The following is a 22,199-nucleotide window of genomic DNA, read 5'->3' as shown; positions in this document are numbered from 1 at the left end:
TGCTGGGCAATTAATTGTTGCAAAAAAGAAAGCGTAGGTTTTTAAATACGAGAGGTGACAGAGAGAGGAAAAAACGACTTTCCAACACAAAGACTCAAAAAAAGTGGTTTGCTGTTGAGGCTGTTACTTATCCATAGTTCTTCTGTAACTTAAAACAGTTTTGCGGCTGGTCTTCTAACTAAATAGAGACTTTGTGATAGTCCACATGAACAAGATCTTCTATCCTATTCCATGTACAAAACTGTGTCTTGGTTGAAGAGTTCCCAGACATTGGAGACTCGGTGTTACTGAAATAATTCTGTGTTCAGTAACTGATTTCTAAGTATTGCGTAGCTTTCAGCCACATCATTTGTTTCCCATCGTAATTGCAGGGTACAATTGTTGGTTGTTGCTCCACAGGCATTTTAATTGATATGTAATCTTAATTTCAAATACATCTGAAATAATAATTCCATAAATTCACCAAAATAGTCTCTTTAATAACCACATTAGTTTTCTTTGTACACTGATTCTAAGAAGCAGCTTACCAGGTTTGTTGAAAGCAGACATATTATTACCTTCTCTCCAGAGGTCTTGATGAAATAGTGATCAAAGAAACAGTTGGGACTTCAACATGGCTTTCCATGTGGAGGGGCTGGTGGCCATAGTTGTATTCTACCTGGCTATCCTGGCAGTTGGGATATGGGCTGCCTGGAAAACCAAGAACACTGGCAGCGAAGGAGATCGCAGCGAAGCTATTATAGTCGGTGGAAGAGACATTGGCTTACTAGTTGGTGGATTTACAATGACAGGTATGTAAAAAAATCACCTTTTTTTTCCTAACCAGTGTATAACTTGTCAGTTTTCCATCTGAATGATGAAGTGTAAACTGCATGTTAAATAATGCAAAATGGAGAAAATACATATCTATTTTCTTTTCCAATTGTTGCTAACATTATTTAATGAACAGCCAAAGGTAGCACTATATAAAAACAACAAATACTTTAAAATTATAAAGGAAGACTATACTATATTTCTTATTCATTGCTCTCATATTCATCTGTAGATCGGATATATTTGGAAATGAAGAACAAAATTTATATACATTAATAAGAAATCCAGTTTTAAAATAACTGTTATTGTTGTTAAAGCCATCCAAATTGGTTAGTTAATCTTGTTTAATCTCAGTAAAACAAGGAATAAGTTTCCAAAATAAATTTAGTACAGACTCAAGCTTGTAATTCCACTGATTTCAGCAAACTTACTTTGCGGATTCTTTTAGCTTCTTTTGCAGCAATTTGGCAAACCCATACATTAGTGTAAATAATAGTATGAGTATGAAAAGCCAGGGTAAAGGAAGAGGTCTTTACTAATTTTGTACACAGTGCTGTCTGCCTCCCAGAACCAATCAAACAAGGTGTCTTACCTGGGTAAATAAGATATTCACAATAGGGTCTGAAATCTCAAATCTTACAGTTAAATATGGGATCGGAACAAAAATGCATTGTAAGAAGAGTGAGCTGGCGCACTATTTTTATTTAAGCAATTTAATTCTTAAGCATATTTGGGTTTTTTGGGGGTGTTCTAAATCCTATTCAGGCAAAGCCTTTTCTATTGCCAAATTGGATTCATCAGGTTACATTTATGTTTTACTGTTTTGCCATGTTCTGGTTTCACAATTATATAATAAGGAGGAGAAATATAACAACTTGGGCCAAAATTCTGTGTTCTTTAATCAAGAGAAATCCCCATCCTCTTGCAGAGGCATTTTGTTCACTCAAAGACCAAATGTTTGGATATCAAGTAAAGAATGTTTGTAAAAGTCAGTAAAGTTTGAATCCAGGCAGATGTTCTACTTTTAGCGCTTTGCTGTAATTTACTGTAACATGTATCCATTGGCTATTGAAGCATCAGATATGATGAGATTCTGCTCATAACAAGAGCTGGTTTGACTGCTTTCTGCTGAATGAAATGTTCTCAAGAGCACTGAAACCAGAATATTTTGCTGAGATATTGCTTGCCACAAAACTGTAATCAGTAGATCGGGGGAGTGAGGCAAAACAAAACATTCCCTGCACAAGTGGTTATGACTAACAGCTTTGACTGTGAAAGACACAAATTCTGGTCTCCTTAATCCTATTTTATAGGAATATTTTTCATAACAACTGTAGTAGAGATGAGACTTGAACTGGGACTTGCTATGTTGCAGGCAGTGTCAGTAACCACCACAATTCACACCCACATACGCTCATCTCATTTCATGCAAGCTCTAGAGATGGCATAGTATATCATCTCTGCAATAGACTGTCAAGCTGATCCTAAAGCCTTTGCACAGCTAAAACACTTGTGGATTTTTTACTGACAGGGTTCACATGCTTTCTCACCTCTGCCTTCCATAAATATAGCAATTAAAGCTTGAGATGGCAAGTAGATTATGTTTTCTGTTCTGGGGAACCATGCCTGGCACGCAAAGTTAGTCATGGGGGCAAGTCTACTGAGTCAAGGGTTAGTCCAAGTTTTGTCTCGGTGAGGGTGATTGGGATACTTAGCTTGTAAAGCCATAACAAAATAATCATGAAAGTAAGCTGATCAAAATCCACACTAGTTTTTACTAAATGGTCACCTTATTCAAGGCCATAAGTGCTTCTTTAAAAATGATAGATGCAGATTTTGCACCTCATAATCATGCCTTCAGAGATATATGGCTCTTCCTACATAGTCTTTATATTTTGCATCTTTAATTGTCTAAATATAAATTAAAAAGCAAAGCCTACTCCATAAAAGGAAAATAATAAATTTTTAAAGATCTCCAGAACGGATATTGTAAGTATGGACATGAAGTACTTCGGGTTATGAGATAAGGCCTAATTCTGTCTTTCTTGCCCAAGATAAACACTACCATGCTCCACGGGTATTGACTACAAAAATGGTAGCAGTTTCTGGGGCTGCTTGGTGAGGAGGGTGGCAGAACTCAAGCTATAAATTTAAAATCAAATTCAGAGCACAAGCATCGTGACTTCATAGGGACAGACTCAAGATTCCTGAGTAATTATAGTTGATTGTATAAACAGCATTTGAAAGCCTTAAAACTAGTGCACTTTGTATGAATAATGGCTACAAACATATTTGGATGTATGCTGTGATCCTGAAGAAGCAGCTGAATCAAGTAGGTACTGAAATGCCTGAACGCAGAGCCTGTTGAAGGCTGAGTGCATCTGCGATTGTCAAAATAGAAAGAGCGAGAAGCTGGAATTGGGGATGGATCACAGCAGCTCATAGTAGAATGAGCTAATATAGTGCCATAGTAGACACGTCTTTAATTTGTGTATCATTTTTACATAGTTATAGTTAAAGTGTTGCATTAATTATTAGTGTTCCTTAATTTGTGTGTGGAGATCTTAAGAAATGGTATCTGCGACAAAGTTGAGTCTATTCTGATTTTGGTGACTGAGTTTAAACCCCAAAGGAAATATTTGAGATTATATGATCCAATGCTTACAAACACAATCAAAAAGGTAATAGTCTATTGATGTAATTTATTCATTTTAGATGGATGTAGCTATATTTCCTTCCACAAGAAGGAAGGAAATATTACAAAATTCTATTTTTTTATTTCTTAAGTCAGGATTTTTATTTTACAGAACTTGACGGGTTAATTCAATAATTTGAGTGGTCAAACAAGGAATCATTCACAAAGAAGTGCCAAAAAAATCTGATTTTCTTATATATACTAAAATATATTAATAACTCTCTGATTAATTTCTGTGTTGCTCATATGAACTAGGAGCAGAATTTCACTCCATATCCTCAGTATTTGTCTGATCATTGTTTAGGGTACATGGTTTAAATGGATGTTGGTATTTGCTGCATTTTTTGGTCCTTCAGACGGCAGGCAAAGAGAGGATTAAAGTAGATTACCACATGAGTGTTTCCATAGATTATTGAATTTTATATTCCTTTTGTCTGATTTAGAAAAACAAAAAGAATTTTCAAAAAAAAAGGTATTAAACTAACTTTAAATTGTGGCTTAGCAAACTGAGGATCAGAAAATTAATATCTAAGGTTGAAATCTCATTCTATCATAACCCATTATTTCTTTTCTGTTGTATTTACTGATGTCAATGTTCATGCTCACTACCCATTCACCTCCTCAGAAAAAGCCACATAGCACCTTCCTAGACTTCTGGGGTCCTTGGCAGATCTTCTAGAACAGTCATATGCACAGAAAAACTGATCGGCAGCTATTTTTCAATCTCCAATCCAGAAATCAAGAAATAAAATTGAAAATAAATGCTAAATCCTCAATGCCAGCATTTACCAGAAATATCCATCAGTAGTGCATAATTCCTGTCCCCAGCTAGGGGAGGGCAATGGCCCCCGCAACTTCGCATGGAAAGAAAGTGACCTGCCCTCCTCCAGAAGAATATAAGGGAGCTATGCATAGCATCCAACCACCCCTTGGAGAACATCCACCACCTCAGTAGCAACCCTAGGCAAATCGATGCCTCATGTTGAAGCCTCCTTGCACCACAGCTGCAGCAATGCTGGGCATCTGTCTTTAGCTATGGGATATTATTCCCCATCAGAAAGTGGATATTGTTCATGCAGAATTCATGCTCATGTTTTTTCCAGGGAATGAGGCAAATGCAATTCCCTTTCTAAATATTTACTTTTGTTATTGTACACAGGTGCTTACAACCTCTTCTGTCTCTGCTTGAGACACAATAGGCAACACACATCCCATGTAGTCATGGACTCAGTAGACAACAGCTCGATGTTCAGGTGGAGATCAATGACGTGTGGTGTCCCTCAGGGGTCCGTACTGGGACCAGTATTATTTAATATCTTTTTAGAGGACATGGATGGTGGGATTGAGTACACTCAACAAGTCTGGGGATGACACCAAGCTGAGTGGTGTGGTTGATACTCTAGAGGAAAGGCATGCCATTCAGAGGGACCTTGACGTGCCTGAGAGGTGGACCTGTATGAGCCTCGTGAAGTTCAACAAGGCCAAGTGTAAGGTCCTGCACCCAGGTCAGAGCAGTCCCAAATACAGATAGAGGCTGAGCAATAAGTGGATTGAGAGCAGTCCTAAGGAGAAGGACTTGGGGATATTGGTGATGAGAAATGTATGATGGTGGACACTGGGAAAATTCTGAAGAATGCTTAATGCTTAATGAAAATAGATTTCTTACAATTGTGAATTTTTACACAGAAAGCCTGAACTCCTCTTACATCAGAAGGCAAAGGCTTCTGTGGCAAATCAAAATAGCATGCAAAAATCTAATACTTCTAATGATAAGCCTGCCCACATTCAAACTACAGGGCCAGATTCATAAAACTTACTCATTATACATTAGAGAAAATCAAGAACTCTTTGCATGGAATCTGCAAACAAGAAAGACATAAACTTTGTTATGTAGTTGGTTATGAATTCTTCTTGCAGATGTAATCACAATACATTTGTGTGTTGGAGACTTTCTTTCATGCATACTCTAGGTCCCAAATTATCAAATGTAGAAACTTCTCTTCAAGGCAGAGAATCAATTCATTAAGGGTCTGAGGTTGTTATATTAAAAATACTGCTGGTTTTTAGAGAGATAAAATCAGAAATATTACAGATAGCGCAATTCACTGCTGGAATATGTCTTCAGGAAACACAAAAAAGAAAAAAGTCTAAGTTTAGAACTTAAATATCAACACAAAGCCATCACAGGCTTATGTGGAAACATAGCATTTACAGAAGTCAGAGTTTACTATATGTGCTTCATGTAGCCTCAATTTAAATTTTACCAAGGTTTTAAATGCAATTTTTTTTCATTAAGGCCCTAGTAAGCAATACATTCACTAAACTCATGTCTAAATTAAATGTTTTGAGTTTTCCCAACTGGCATGATGTTATCACTACAAGTTTATTGTTCTTCTTCAGATCCTCCCTTACATCTCTCCTTCTTTTGGACTAGCGCAAAGAAAATGGTAATGGTTAATGAGTTGATGTGCATCATTCATTATAAACAAGTAGTGAGGGACTCAGCCATCACATCTTCACTGACTATACAGATGCTTAGAAGCCTTCATAATTGTCTTAGAACACATTACTTCTTATTTCGTATGCTTAGGTTGTAAGTTCTTCAAATTAAGACTATCTTTTCTAGAAGGATGCCTTGTCTAGCACTTGTGCAGTACATATAATAAAAAATAGCAGTATTACAAGTGATGGCAATTTCATTTTGCAACATGGGAAGTTTTCTTATTGCACATTAAAGCTTTTTCCACCTCTTCTTTTTCAGCCACATGGGTTGGAGGAGGTTACATCAACGGGACAGCAGAAGCTGTGTATGTCCCAGGCTATGGTCTAGCTTGGGCTCAGGCGCCAATCGGATATTCCCTTAGTCTGGTTTTAGGTAAGCAAAGAACTAAAGATAATAGTCTCTCATTTTAAACACTTCTGATGACAAGTCTATCGTTTGAAATGGAACAACTAGGGTCTTATAAAAGGATATTGAGGTAAACTGGATCCCTTCTGCTGATAAGTTTGGCTATTAAAAACAGAAAATCGCTATAAATAGTTTGATGTTTTAACTCTCTTGAATGCCTTGGCAAGACCTATTTGATTATTACAACCATAGTGATCTATGGAGTTCACAATAAGAAAGGACTTGTTGTGGGATGGTTTTTTAAATTATGTATACTAAGTTTTATATATTCAGGTTTTCTTTAAGTGTCTAAGTGATTTGGAAAATGACAGTATCAGGGCACCTAAAAATCTTGAAGTTAAGAGTGGCAGATATCCTTTCAGGTTAGGGAAGCGATTATACCTTACAGATCTTCACCAAGAGTATAAGTAACTTGTCTATTTTTGTGTAGGAAGGCTGTAGCAGAACCAGTTTATTTCCTTAAAATTGGATCTTAAAATTTCCTTAAAACTTCCTTAAATTCAGTACAAAACTCCAAGTCACATGCAAATACACAATCCTGCTATATGCAGGGGTCAGAGTGTAAAATACAGACAACATTATACTTTTTAATGTTGTGGCCTCTAATTCCTGAAATGTAGTCTCAGAGCTTTCTTACTTTTCTTAAAAATTATAGCAATAAAATATTTCTCACCATGTCTCAACCACATGGAGCAGCTCACAACAAAAGTATTGTCTTGTGAGCCGTTATAAATACACCACAAAGTCGTCAACTACATCCTCTCAGTTTGTGAACAGATCGTGTCCCTAAGGCAAAAAAAATATACTGTGTTTTTTGTCTTTCATTAATGTGACTGGTGTATTAGCCTTTCTAACAATTCTTGGCGTCACAGTCTATTTTGAGTCTTTTCTCACGGTCCACCCACCTAGTCTGTCCCTTTGTTTTCTTTGGTTGCTGATCCAGGTCCTCTTGTCGCTTCTGTTTCTTCCTGTACAACTTGTTTTCCCTTCTGACTCTTTTCCCCTTGGAAATGCTTTCCTATGGCCTGTCCAGGTTCTCCTCTTTTCCCAGGAAGAAACCTTCCCCATCATAGATGTTCCTCTCTGGAAGGTGTGGGCCAGCTCCAGTTCCAGTAGTAGTTCCCATCTCTTAGAGCAGGTCGATTTCCTGTAAGGAAAACAGCAATGGTAGATGTCTACCTGGAGAAGAGTTGATGTCATGACAAGGTCATAAGCGTCATGACCCATCAATGATGTCATTAAGTGGTCGTTAGGATCGTAGTCACAAGCATCTTCCTGACCCTTAGCCTCTGTAGAATTGACACAAATTAATAATAGGCCAGAAGGTGTTGAGTCAACCTCTCCCCTCATTACCAGCTGTTTTTAGATATCCAGACTTTTTTTCCTGGAAATTATAATGGCCAGAGCAGAGAAAAGAAATCTGTATCACGTGACCATATATCTCCCTGCAGAGCACAGAGAGGAAAGCGTTTCTGTAGATGTGATCTGTACATGCAGGTTTGGGGCAAGGAGCTGTTTATCACTTTTTTTTTAAAAAGAGAAAAAATTATAAATACAAGTCTAGAATAAATATTATTGCTTCAGGCTGGAAGGATTTAAGATTGGTATAATCTCCCTGTTAGTTCAATGTTGTGCTGCATACCACTTTTTCGGATTTTTCAAGTAATTTAATTTTAAAGGTTAGGATATCCCCGATTTCCTTTGACAGATGTTTGAGCATCCTAACTGATTTCAATACCAGTGCCTTTTTTTTTTCTTCTTTTAGTTGTCTTTTATAACGCTGACATAAAAAGTAGAATAGGAACAGGATCCACGACCAATCCAAAAATAGTTAAAAAAGGCACTGGAGGGTTTCTGCATCCAAACAACCTGCCTAAAGACAGAGTTAACATAAGCAGTACAAATATATTGTGATTTGTAAACCAGTACCTTCTGTTCAGGGAACTTAATGAAATTAAGAAATATGGGTGATACAAGGCAATACATAGAAATGTAGAAAATCTTCTATAAAAGACGATGAATGCATTACATATCTTGTGATGAAGAACCTAACTGTCACCAAATACTGCACAGTAGATGGTTTTTCCTTTTTTAAAAAAATTATAACTTATACATTTAATTTCAGCAGTTTTACTGTGGTAGAGGTCTACTTAGTTATAGTCACATATAGGTCTCAACTACACAGGTTTCCACAGAAGGGCTGTTTCAGCTTTCCTGAGATGTATCCTTTGTTCCCTCAGCCAGAAAGAATTTGAGAACTTTGAGTATTAGAGAGTTGAGACCTTTTCACATTTATGTACATACCCAGCCCCATATGCCAGACAGGCAGAGCAGAGTAGTGATACATCAAAATTCCTGAACATGTATAAGTGAAATAAGTGTATGACAAATATTCAGGGAGCCTGACACCTCCAGAGCCGTGAAGGCATCTGACCTACCCCACAGGTGTAATGTGGTTGATTTAAGCATACATAATAAATCTAAATCGTCCTGAAAGAATCAGATTTGCTGTGTGTGCACTAAACCATGTGTGAACTCGTGTTTCTGATCCAGTAATCCCAGACAGTTTTTGTTTTAGAATAGGACCACATGAAAATTCATGCTGGATTCTGCTCTAAGAATGAACAAGATTAGATAGAAAAGCCATTCCCTTAGGCTGATCCAAAATTAAACAAAACTCTGACAGCCTCCATAATGGCAGATTACATAAACTGAGCCAGACAAAACAAGACAAACTTTTTTTTCATTGTAAGACCGTATTAATGATGTGGATGTGTGGATGTAATTGTGTAGACAGATGTAAAGTAAGAGATCTTAAGAGGATATTTTAACTGTAGCTATTTCTTTTAAAATAAACAGTAATACTGATATTTTTCTACACTTATGTGGCAATCAATATTTTACCTCTTAATGGCAATGCATTTCTCCACTGCAGCTGATGTCTTATGCTACTTTCTTTGTAGGTGGCCTCTTTTTTGCAAAACCCATGCGATCCAAAGGCTATGTGACAATGCTAGACCCTTTTCAGCAGCTTTATGGAAAAAGAATGGGAGGATTACTGTTTATTCCAGCTTTAATGGGAGAAATGTTTTGGGCTGCTGCTATCTTCTCTGCCTTAGGTAAGGAATAAGTGGTATAAATATTAATTTATCACAGGTGTAAAGGATGAAGAAAATCAGAAATGCATTAAAATTCTGGCTTCAAATGCTAACTATCCTAGCCAAATGATTCAGAGTGTGACAGTTCTCAGACTCATGCTAACTAGTAATTAAGTCATGGTACCCCATTAATTGTTTTGGTAATGGAAAGACTCATGAGGTATCTGTTCATTTCCAGGTACCCTTATGTTGTCCCTTTTCAAAGAGTGTGAAAAGATTTAGGAACAAATTTCATTTAACTGTAAGGGTTACACAAGTCCCTTCTATGTCAAGGCTGTCCCAGCGTCTCTTTTACTCCACTGAGTCCACAGAAGCCAGTCAAAATTTCCCTTAAAAATATGAAAGATTATTGCCAATGCACCTAAACAAAACAGTCCTTTGCATATAGGAGACCTACATGTACAGAACTTTCCACAGCACAAATATTAGTAATAAAACAGATGCTGATCAATAAATGGAACTGTTATTCAATTCTAAATGGCTTTCTACTTGACAAAAGAAGAAAATACTTTGAATTCAAGAAAGGATTCAGAGAATTAGTGGAACGATGACTCAATAGAAAATCACCCAACTACCCATCCAGTCCTGAAAAAAATATCAGTTTCCAGGGTTTTTAATTATATTTCAGGCCTGAATTTAGCAATACCTTCAAGAACTGAAAAAGCCCTTGAGTTGAAGCACCAGTAGCTGACTTTTACCAGCTAATCATACTCATAGTGCACATGCATGTGGTAATGCTTTCTGGCACAAGCTATTTTAAACAGAAAATAAACTTTGAAGGTACTCTCCAGCTGTGCTCTGATGAACTGCAAAGCAATGGGGAGCTTGTTTACCACAATTTCATCACAAAACCCTTAAAAGACTAAGAACAAACCATGCTGAGGTGATAGGAGTTGAATAACTTGAAGAACACTCTGAGTATTTGGAATATACTTTCTTTCTGATTGAGGACAAACTAATCTGTGGTATTTCAAAGCAAGTGGTGTGAATACCTTTCTAGTAGGTCTATATTAACAGCTGACAGTTAAAGACTGTCAATGGTTATAAAGGTCATTGAAGGTTTTGATTTTAAGTGTTCTGTGAATAATCTGGTTATATTATACCTCCTAATTTGCATACTCTTCCTCACTGATGAATATTTAATCCCAGTACTCTTCACTTCTTGATCTTCCTAATGATTTCTTGTTTGGCAGGGTTATAGAAGGGAAAGACAGGGCTCCCAGCTTGCGAAAATGGTCTGAGCTTGTAATCCTTAAGCCTGTGAACTTTGAAGGCTCGCTGTACAGCAAAAAGCCACCTGGCAGCTCCAGCAGCTTTTATCTACCACAAATTATGTTGTGTTCTACTACCAGAACATTTCCACCTATGTGGTCATGAATATCCTTCTACTACACCTGCAAGTCCTAAAAGTTATTGCAACTTGTTTAATTTAAATTATCCTAATTAGAAGGAGAGGATTTTTTTAAAACATGTTTTTAAAACACTGCAGTCACTTGAAATAGCTAATACATCTAAGGGAAATGTGTAACCATCCTGATAGCTGCTGGAAGGGTAGTGAAGGAGGACACCAGTGATTCAGGTTTCTTGAATGCATTAACAACTTCCTGAAACAGATGATTAGGAAGCTGATGAAGGGAGGTGCTTTATTGCACTTGTTACTTGCAATCAAGGAAGACATGGCTAGGGATGTGAAGGTTGGAGGCATACCTGGGTGCAGTGTTCATGTGATGGTGGAGTTCATGGTCCTGAAAGGAGGGAACAAGGCAAAAATCAGGACCACAACAGTGGACTTAAGGAGAGCAGAGTTTGGCCTCTACAGGAATCTGCTTGGAGGAGTCCCATGGGAGACAGCCCTGAAAAGAAGAAAAGTCCAGGAGAGCTGGTTGATACTCTGGGATCACCTCCTCCAACCTCAAGAACGGTCCATCCTCACAAGCAGGAAAACAAGCAAAGCTGGCAGGAGACCTGCGTAGATGAAAAAGGAGCTCCTGACTAGGATCAGATATAACAAGGAAGCATTCAAGTGATGGAAGCAGGGACAGGTGACTTGTAAGGAATACAGAGACACTGTCCAAGAATGCAGAGATGGGTTTAGGAAAGCCAAAGTCCACCTGGATTTTAATCTTGCCATGAAGAGCAGCAAGAAAGGCTTCTTCGAGTACATAAACTAGAGAAAATGCGTATTACTGTTGAATGGGACAGGGGACCTGCTGGCAAAGGATACAGAAAAGTCTGTGGTGCTCGGTGCCTTCTCTGCTTCATTCTTTGCTGATAAGACCAGCATTCAGGAATTGAAGAACCCTGAGAACCCTAGAAAAGTCCAGGGCAAGGAAGGCTTGCTAGAGGAGGATCAGGTTAGGAAACATTTAAATAGACTGGACAGACACAATTTCACGGGACCTCATGTGATGCATCCCATGAGTGCTGTGGGAGCTGATAGCATTGCAAGGACACTCTCAGGAATCTTACAATAGACACTGGTGATCATGGATGTTTCTGGAGACTGGAAGAAAACAAATGTCATTCCTATCTTCAAGAAGGGCAAGAAGGAGGATACAAGGAACTAAAGGCAAGTCTAGAGAACTAGGACTGTTCAGCCTGGAGAAAAGAAGGCTCAGAGGTTTCTTATCCATGTGCATAAATAACTGATTTGGAAATGAAGGGAGCGGAATAAAAAAGTCTGAGCCAAAGCTCATCTTTGTGCTTCTCAGTGACAGGACAAGAGGCAATGGGCACAAGCAGAACTATGGAAAATTCCTTTTAAAATAAATAATTTTTTTTATTTTTTTTTTTTACAGTGGGAGAGTTTAAACACTGGCACAGGTTGCCCAGAGAACTTGCAGTCTCCACCCTTGCAGATATTCAAGACCCAACTGAACGTGATTCTGAGCAACTTGCTCCAACTGACACTGCTTGAGTAGGGTCTTGGACTAGACAATCTCTAGAGGTGCCTTTTAGGCTTTGATTCTATGAGCTGTTTTGTGGAGGTTGACTGGTCAGCTCAACTCTGTGGTTTGTCTTCCACAAATAAAATCTGCTTGACAGTGCTTGGAAGAGTTCTTGGTTTTTTAGGTGGATGATGGAGCATGGTTCAGTTTGCAAAGAAAACCACCTTTGTCCCTTAAAAACAATTCAAGGGCACTTTAGAAGGGTCAGTGGACAATTGTTTCTATAGCTGATGTCTACCATTCATTCCTTGGTTGGAAAGGGCTAGCTCAGAGCATAACTGCGATACAGTCTCTACTGCAATGATACATGTGGTCCCATGCAGCTGCAGCTCACCCAGGGAGGCTTCAGCTGTCTGAGCGTGACTGCGTTTTCCCAGACACAAGAAGAGTGTAGTCCTTCTAGCACATGAGCTGCATAAGAAAAGGCTTCTGGGACCATTCCCTCCTCCATTTCTTAAGAACATGCAAAATGACAGATGCTAAACTTAGATCAATGGAAGCCTTATTTTCCCACTCCCTTCAAAGGTTCCAAAGGGGTGTGCAGAAGATAGAGTGGGAAGTATCTTCATGATGTTGCTAAACATCAGACTAGCAGCTGTACATACATCTTAACAGAGGTGAGCCTTCTTATCAGACATACTGCAATGTACATTAACACAGTGTTTTGGTTTTTTCCCATAGGTGCCACTATAAGTGTGATAGTTGACATTAATGTCAATATTTCAGTCATTATTTCTGCCCTGATTGCAACTATGTACACACTTGTGGGTGGTCTTTATTCTGTGGCCTACACTGATGTAGTTCAGCTCTTCTGCATCTTCTTGGGACTGGTAAGTTTGGCTTTTTACCCTTCTTTGTTGAAAATTTTGCCCTGAGCATTATGATGATTGCTGAGATCTATTGCCCAGCTTCGGTTTTGGAACTGTGTCTTCACTGAAAGCATGAGGAGTACCTCCACTCAGAGAACACTAACTTTAAAGAGTCTGCATTTACATCAACGTATAGCCCATGCTTTTGCAATAGTACTGACTGATAGGCCCAATTCTTTGGCTTTTTTTCCAACCACTTTGATAGTGCAAACACTCTTGTAATTTTCTTGCTGAGCAAATATCTAACTCAGGATAGGACTGGAGCTGACTCTGTCCCTATCTGTCCATAGTACTGTGACACAGGCAGGATGGAAGGAGGCATCAAACGCAGGAGACAGTCAGTAGAGCAGTCCAGAAACACTGGTATTGGACCTACAGCACTGTTACTGTCCTGCTTCTCTTTTCTGTAACTGCCACCTACTCATGCAGCTTAGTTAACCTGAGGTCAAATGAAGTTTTTCTCTCATTTCCCTCCACTGTCCTTGGAGACCATAGTATAGGAAATCTCATCAGATGACCTTGCTGTTTGAATATGGCGGTATGAATATCTCCTCAACAGCTACCAGTGGTATACTAGCGGGTAGCCTTTTCTTTTATTTACTGCTGTTCTTCAAGCCCTACTCTGAAAAAAAAATCAGTGCATTAGAACTCAGATCACAGGGGTGCAATCAAAGAAGCTGCTGTCTTTTTTTTTGCCAGTGGAAGTAATAGATGGCCACAGGTGTGCAGAGACCTGACACAGGCTGAAATAAATGGGGTGGCTCAAAGTGAAGGAACTGAATGGCACCTTGGGGACCCAGAGTTGTTTCTCTACTTTCACCAGAGTTCTCGTGCAGCTCTAGGGAAATTGCTTCAGCAAGAGCTCACAGAGGTGGTCATTAACCAACCCTGTGTGTGTCCTCACTCTGTGGCATCCTACTGTGAGGCCTATGGCCTTATTTTAAGAAGTGCTAAGCATTCCCTGTTGTAACTGACTTCATGGGAATGGTACTTAAATATACTGAAAAATCAAATCTAAGTTCCAGCTGGCCACCTGAAATGAGAAGCTATTTTAGGTCTTCTTCTTTCATACCTTTGTTGTTTACCTGAACAGTGGGGAAAATACTGTCTCCTTCCCTAGTATGCATGTTAATAGTTGTGAACCATTCAGTTTCTACAGATGGTGTGCATTACAGAAATTCCCAAAAATTGTAGATAAATCAAAATACAGAAATGCTTTTCCAATGAGAACAACTCATGCACTGTTAAAGATGCTGTTCCCACTGGAATAACAACATGTGATCCTGCAAATTAAGGTTGTATAGCAGTCTTCTAAATGTTGGATCTGTAACTTTGATAGTGTTCTTTTAATTCAGGTTGAGCTTTTTATGTAATTTCCCATTTAAAATAAACAGCAATAATGTCATATAAAAGAAACCATATTCATAACCTCAAGAGTCATCAGTGGGGCTGGAAGTCTCAGATACCATCTAAATGGCCATGATCTAGCTGAAGCAGTTTTAGATGAGATGGGACACTTTCATAGTAGGTGTCACAGCAGAAGATGTCAGAGGCTCAGGTATTCCAGCTTCCCCTCCAGGCACTGGAGCAGTTTGTATTCCCATTGGTGCAGAGCTTTTATGCTCATTTCTCTACTGTCTATTCCTCTCCTGGTCCTTATCCAAGAGGAGATGTTTGTTCTAATTGATTCTCTTCCCTACGCGGGCACCTCAGTTCAGCCACAGCTTCTTCCTTAGGCTTCCATAACCTTTACACCAGCCACTCCATGTACTTCCCTGGTTTTCTCCTTACAATCCCACAGAGTCCCTTTCCTTCCCTCCTCGCTCTCCTGTACCTACATCTGCAATTCTCAGCTCTTTGTCTTTGTCTTGCCCAATGAGTCTTTCCCTGAACCTGCACTGTATCCTCACTATTTACTGATTTTTCATCTCAGCCATATTAGTAATTTCCCATTGTAAACCCTGCCATCATGTAGAAGTCCTTTTTTTTCTTTTGTTTCCAATCCCACGAGGTCCAGGTCTTTCTAGCTACCCGCTACTTCTAACTCTGACCTACAAATCCCAACATAAAGTCCCAGTTTCTGCTTCATTTCCATAAGCCGTGGTTTTATTTGCCTTCCATTCAGAACAGGGAATTTTCTACACCCGTTAGAAAAGGCTCAATGAAGAAACTGGGTTTATGTCTATATTAAGCAAGTTAAACAGTGTCAAGGTGAAAACACAGAATCATCTGTAGTGCTTAATTCTTAACATGGTCCTGGCACTGTTTGGGCAGATGTTGACTAGTATTTTCCCAGATAATTCCCAGTTGAGGGCTGTAGGTTTTGGCAGGGAAAGGAGTTTAGATGTGTGGATGTAATCCATGACATGTGAGTGATCTGCAGGGCCAGAGAAAGTGTCTTAACTTGTTTTATTTACTAATGTAGAGGTAGTCTTTGAGACCACAAAGAGGTAGGTTACTGTCAGGACCTGGAATGGATTACAAAAGCTCCTAATGCATGTGCAATACAGTCCCTATTAGATCCTGGGCTGTGGCATGCAGGCTGCAGGTAGACCAATAGAAATTTACCCTATGGAAAATCTCAGCTGAATATGGACAAACTACAGCTCTTCAGAAGCTGATCACTTGGACATGTTTGAGATTTGAGATTCACAGATGAGAATAAAAAAATCCGTTTGACATCCTTGTTCCCCATGGCTTTCTCAACACGAAGAATATTCTCAAAATATCTTGGAGACAGTTGAAACATTTTGGGGATCTTTCCCAGAAAAACTCAAGCAGACACTGAGAGGGGAATTTTTCTGCCCAAATGCTTAAGCTGGCAAAGTTTAATGTGTAACTGAGAATAGAACATTACAGTGCATGATAAACAGCCAGAATGACAAGCAGTGCTGCAAAATATTCTTCATACATTATTGCAATAATTGTGCAACAGAGTAGAGGAAGATGTTTGATTTCTCCCCTCCTTGCTCCTGTTACCCCATACACTTCAGTGTGATCAGTTGGATTTTGTTTATCTATGTGGTTTTGGATATCAGATCCTTAAGAATGCCATGCTTGTGATGCTCTGTTCCATATAGCACAAAGCCTGGTTTTCATCTCAGTAGGAACTGCTGAGGTTCTCATCATAGAAAGTTAGATACTCCATTCCAAAATGAGTTGGCAAGTAAGTGCCCAGAAAGTCAATTAGTGAAGGAAACAAACCTTCTGTCAGAAACTGTCTCTGGGAAGGGTTTCTCCACTGAATTTTTTTGTCCTAGATCAGAATCAGAGTCTGAAAATAGTCAAGAGCCCAGACTGAAATCACACTCAAGGCAGAAAAATGCTGTAACACTGGGGTACTGGTTATTCTGTAGCAAGAGAGATGTGGATCCACCAACAGCACCTCCTTCCTTTCACGATATAGTTTTATGTTGAGTTAAAAACAAATTCCCAAGCCTTCAAGTGTATTTGAGATGTCTCATGCCTGTATACTAGCAAATCCTGATGCAATTGCATGCAAGTTTATATGTAGATGTTTCTCTACGGTGTGGTCCAGGAAAGGGTGTAAAGAATATCTGTGGAGTTTAGAGAAAATAAAATGAAAATGTAAATCCTGCTGATTTTGCGATTTACACTTAATAATTCTTTGCTCATACTCACTCTCTCCAGGACAGAGGTAAGTTGGATTTCAGAGATGTTCCACTAGCACATAACCTGACTTTTCTGCAAGTCAGCTCAGCAATTTGGCATTTGATCTGTAGCATGCAAGAAGAAGAAAAACAGATCAATGTTTATATTAAAATTTCACATATTTAGAATGCTTTCTTTAGAACAGAACAAAGTGTTTCTCTTTGGTTACAGTGGATCAGCGTACCCTTTGCAATGTCCCATCCTGCAGTGACGGACATTGGGCTCACAGCTGTGCAGCAGGTGCACCAGGCACCTTGGCTTGGATCTATCAACTCACTTGACATTTACACATGGCTGGACAATTTCCTTTTACTGGTAAGTGATGGCTTATGTGAAGGAATGAAGCATTTAAGCACTCAGACTGTGTTACTGTGACAGCTAAAAATAATAGAGTCTAGTTAAGAGTTTCCAGCAAACTGAAAACTTTTACCCTCTTGACTCCTGCTCAATATTTCTGCACATTTGAATTATTTCAGTGAAATATCAGTAGAATATTGTAGCACAGCTGTCAAAGTCAGCATTGCCAGGAATGCAATTTAAATATTGTCAGGCTGAAAGATATGACATGCTAAAATTAATTGAAAGTGTGCAGCTAATACTTAGCTGATGTCATTGTTGGCAGAGGAATTTATATATTGCAGAAGGCAAGAAATATGTTACACAAATGATTAAATATGCCTTAGGTATAGGTGATGTAGAAAAAGCTTTGCAGAGATGGATGGATGGATGAATTCATACGTGCACACATGCCAGAATGAACTGAGGGCTTCCGTTATTTAATACTCATGTATTACACATGGGATTGGTGGTTATTAAGTACTTTCCATTAGAAGATCTAGCAACACATACTAACATTTTCCATTCTCAGTGTCCCTGAGCAACTCTGCACTGTTTTTATTATCATGTTGTAGTTTGGGATTCCTTTCTCTGTGGTTTTTTTTAAAATAATCTCCACCAAAAATCCTCAACATTTTCTGATAATTAGGATATTAAAATATATTGTTTTATCCAGCTTAATTTTCTTAGAGATTCTCAGAAAGCCAAAGTATGACATTAGCTCAAGTGGCTGTATTCTGTGTGGTAAGCCTGAAGGTTTCATCTCTGCTGATGACCAAAGGAAAGCTCCAAAGGATGACCAAAGGATGCTGCCAAATTGTGACACAAAATTCACACATTTTTTTTCATCTTGTTTTTTCCATTATAGCTCAAGAAATTTACACATGCTTGGAAAGCTTTCTAAAAGGAGCATTATTAAGGCCGCACAGTCATAAATAGGAAGTTGAAATCAGAGTTGCCTGTGAAACATTCATTTGGTCCCTATGTGTGTATGAAACATGTATGAAACACCTGTATATACACTATTTGGTCCAAATGCCTCCTGCCTCATTTAGTCTGTAGAACTGGACTGTGCACGTTTAGTGAGCAATTTGCTTCATTTTCTTTCCATGCTATGTAGTCCTAGGCACTTATTTACTCAGTGGAGACTATTCAAATCCTGCTCTTAAGACAGAATCGTTAGAACTTGTTTTTTCAACCTTTGATAATACTCTTTTGTATGATATTTTTCAGACATAATTTCAAGTCTAATCAGGATCTTCACTGTTTTATACCCAAAATAAGAGAAGGGTTGTCAGCATAAAAGGAAACTTTCTTCATACTGCTTTGTCTTTAATTTCTATTGATAACATTTAATTAAGACAGTGGGAGAATGATTTTTGCGATCCTTGTGTTCAATGTTTACAGAACATTGTACAGAATGTACAGAACATTTTAATGACTACATGCATTTCATAAAGGAAGATAAAATCTTGCTTTCAAATCCTATCAGAGACTAATCTAATTTTGGCAGAGGGAGAGTAGTGGAGGCCAAATGCTCCAAATATGAACTATTACAATAGTATTTTATAACCTTTTGTAAGGTTTTATCAAATATTTATGCAGCTCACAATACTTAGCGATTATAGGGTATATGTAAGTACAAAGTGTTGTTGCTAATTGTACTAAGGATTAACTTGTCTAAAAGAATGGATTTAAGGAGACACATAAAGATTTAACATTAATTGTGAGAATGATAGTTACAGCTATTACTGACTGACTGATATTCAATAAATAAATGAAAGAGTAGCGACATGGCATTGAGCATTCAAGTGATGCTTCCACATGCTCTCTATATGGTGATAGCAAAAAAATCCAGTTAGTCCCCAGTGACAGGATACTGCCCGTTGTGTTTGCAGACATTAGGAGGGATACCATGGCAAGCGTATTTCCAGCGAGTTCTTTCCTCATCTTCTGCCACATATGCTCAAGTTCTGTCATTTCTGGCTGCTTTTGGCTGTCTCGTGATGGCTCTTCCCGCCATACTCATTGGTGCAGTTGGAGCATCTACAGGTAAATGACTAAATATGAATACTGCAATGAATGTAAAATGAGTTGTACAATAAATGTGTGAAAACCCTACAAAGTTTATGTTAGATAAAATCTAGTCAAGTGACATAGTTAATCAACTCCTGACTTCTTCAACGGGAGATTCCACTGAAAAATAGTATTATAGAATGTTTCTCCCAGGGGAAGTTGCTTCTACCCCAGTGACTGAGATTAACTTATTTTGCACATTCTAAGTATCTACAGTTGTAATATTTTTATTTAATCATTTAGTTAAATTCTGATAGTTTTATTTGGTCTTAACCATAATAACTGCAAAATAGTGGTGCACATTTTGTAGTTGTTAATTAGGAATTTCTTAACTTGACCAAAACATCCTTGTCAAGTTCTTTGTCATAGTAAGGGTGATCTCCATCACAGTGACCATGTAGCTAAACTGTTAGGAATGTTCTATTAGAAATGTTTAACACATGGCTTTAAGTTCTGAGTATATCCAAAAGAATAGTTAGCACATCACAAACAAACATGGATCCCAGACTTGTTTTATTGAAGAAAATTACATTTATGAGCAATTTAAAGTTTTAATACTAAATATAGAACTAGCTAACCACAGAATGTGGTCAGACTTAGCTGAGAGATAAGGAAAAGTGCTGAGCAGGATTAAATCTGCCTATCAGGAACCAGTGGGACAATGTCTCTCTGAAATTCCATCAGTCTGGCCTCAGCAACAGTTTGGTCATTGAATGTGAATGAAAATGTGGCAATGTGGATAGCTTACAACACATGAAGTCAAAAGATGTGGTAGCTGAAGATGTGGTAGTTAATGTTACTAATAACACAGCAATGTCCGTATTGCAGCCTGGAACGAGACTGAGTATGGTGTCCCTGACCCCATGACTAAAAAAGAAGCGGATATGATTTTACCAATCGTGCTCCAGTACCTTTGCCCAGTCTATATCTCATTCTTTGGCCTTGGTGCTGTATCTGCAGCCGTGATGTCGTCAGCCGACTCTTCAATATTATCAGCAAGTTCTATGTTTGCTCGGAACATTTACCAGCTTTCCTTTCGGCAAAATGTGAGAATACATTTTCATTTTTACTTTTAGAGAAAATTTTAGGTGAGACCTTAACTAAGTGATGCACAGACTGTAATTTCATAATGAAACACCTCTATCACATTCCTGCCTGTGACTAGAAAAAGTATAATATTTTGTTCATAACAGTATGTTGAAAACACTGAAAGTCATATAAATATTTCTGGTTGTGACTGACAACAGAGGTGAAAAAGCCAGCTCAGGGGAGGCAGCATTCAAGACTTCTCATGGCACTCCAGTTTATCCAAACAGTTCCTAATTACTGCTGCAACAAGAAGTTTTACTTAAATACTTAACAAAATGAGACATTTTTTTGAATTACCGATTTATCAGAAAATCATTTGACAACAGAATGGGCTAGTTAGTAGGAGTTTTTCTTAGGAAATGGCAAAGAAGAAAATATGACACTGACAATTTTTTCTGGTTGGGCCATAATTTACTTATATTTAAAAATTATTTTTAACACTCTGCCATTGTTTCTTTCTTGGGCACATTATCAAACTTTTCCTTATGCTCAAAGATTAATGACTTTGGGAATGGCAATAGCCCTTGGGATTTTTTTCTCTGCACTTGAGATAGAAATAGAGATATTAGTTTGTAAGTATTATTTAATATGTCATGCAAAATTCCCTTTTACAATGTAGTATCTTATATAGGCTACCTTCATAAATGTAGGCATACATATATTGTCATGAAAAAAACCTACCACCTAACACTGCCCTTCTTTTGCAGGCTTCAGACAGGGAAATCGTGTGGGTCATGCGAATCACTGTTTTTCTGTTTGGAGCATCAGCAACAGCAATGGCACTGCTAGCTTCATCAGTGTATGGCCTGTGGTACCTCAGCTCTGACCTTGTTTATATCATCATATTCCCCCAGCTTCTGTGTGTGTTGTTTATTAAAGGAACCAACACCTATGGTGCCATTGCAGGATACTTATTTGGCCTTGTTCTCAGAATAACCGGAGGAGAACCATACCTCTACCTTCAGCCCTTGATCTACTATCCTGGCTGTTACCCAGATGAAAATAATATCTATATCCAGCGATTCCCATTTAAAACACTTTCTATGCTTACCTCCTTCTTTACTAACATTATAGTCTCCTACTTAGCCAAATACTTATTTGAGAGTGGGACTTTGCCACCAAAGCTGGACTTTCTTGATGCTGTTGTTGCCAGGTACAGTAGAGAACACATGGACAAAGCAACTCTTGTAAAAAGTGACAATATTGTATTAAATGAACTTGCACCTGTGAATCCACGACACAGTCTAACTTTGAGCTCAACTTTCACAAACAAGGAAGCCTTCAATTATGTTGATTCAAGTCCAGAGCTATCCAACACTGAAGATAATTAAAAAAATCTGGTAGCCACAGACTAAACTTCATCAAGCAGGATATTCTACAAAGAATAGTAAGAGGCATTTTATCAGAAGAAAACAAAGAATTGGGAATAAAATGCCACTGCACAATTCTCTAAGTTGTTTCTCGGAGCAGGAGCATCCCATGGGAAGAACTCTTTTCTGCAATTATCTAACATGTTGGAATAGATCATAGAGTGTTTACCAAAAGAAACACTCAGATCTCATTCTTTCCACCCAGAACTATATACTATGTAATTTAAAAAAATATTTACAATTGAAAATATATGTAGCAGAAAAA

At 38.2% G+C, this 22,199-nt stretch overlaps 1 protein-coding gene across 1 annotated transcript; it reads left to right on the top strand.

The window, feature by feature from the left end:
* Positions 1-613: 613 nt before the first annotated feature.
* SLC5A7 (solute carrier family 5 (sodium/choline cotransporter), member 7) lies at positions 614-21,895 on the top strand. The gene is made up of 8 exons (XM_010185101.1): positions 614-791; positions 6,270-6,383; positions 9,380-9,535; positions 13,204-13,352; positions 17,235-17,378; positions 19,298-19,451; positions 20,304-20,521; positions 21,272-21,895. Exons 1-8 carry the CDS (start codon positions 614-616, stop codon positions 21,893-21,895), a joined length of 1,737 nt encoding a protein of 578 aa, XP_010183403.1.
* The last annotated feature ends 304 nt before the right edge of the window (positions 21,896-22,199 follow it).

This window comes from Mesitornis unicolor, unplaced genomic scaffold (genome assembly GCF_000695765.1).
Source record: "Mesitornis unicolor isolate BGI_N332 unplaced genomic scaffold, ASM69576v1 scaffold14715, whole genome shotgun sequence".
NCBI lineage: Eukaryota > Metazoa > Chordata > Aves > Mesitornithiformes > Mesitornithidae > Mesitornis > Mesitornis unicolor.
Note: the sequence above shows the minus strand (reverse complement) of the source record. Positions and strands in the feature narration are given on the sequence as shown.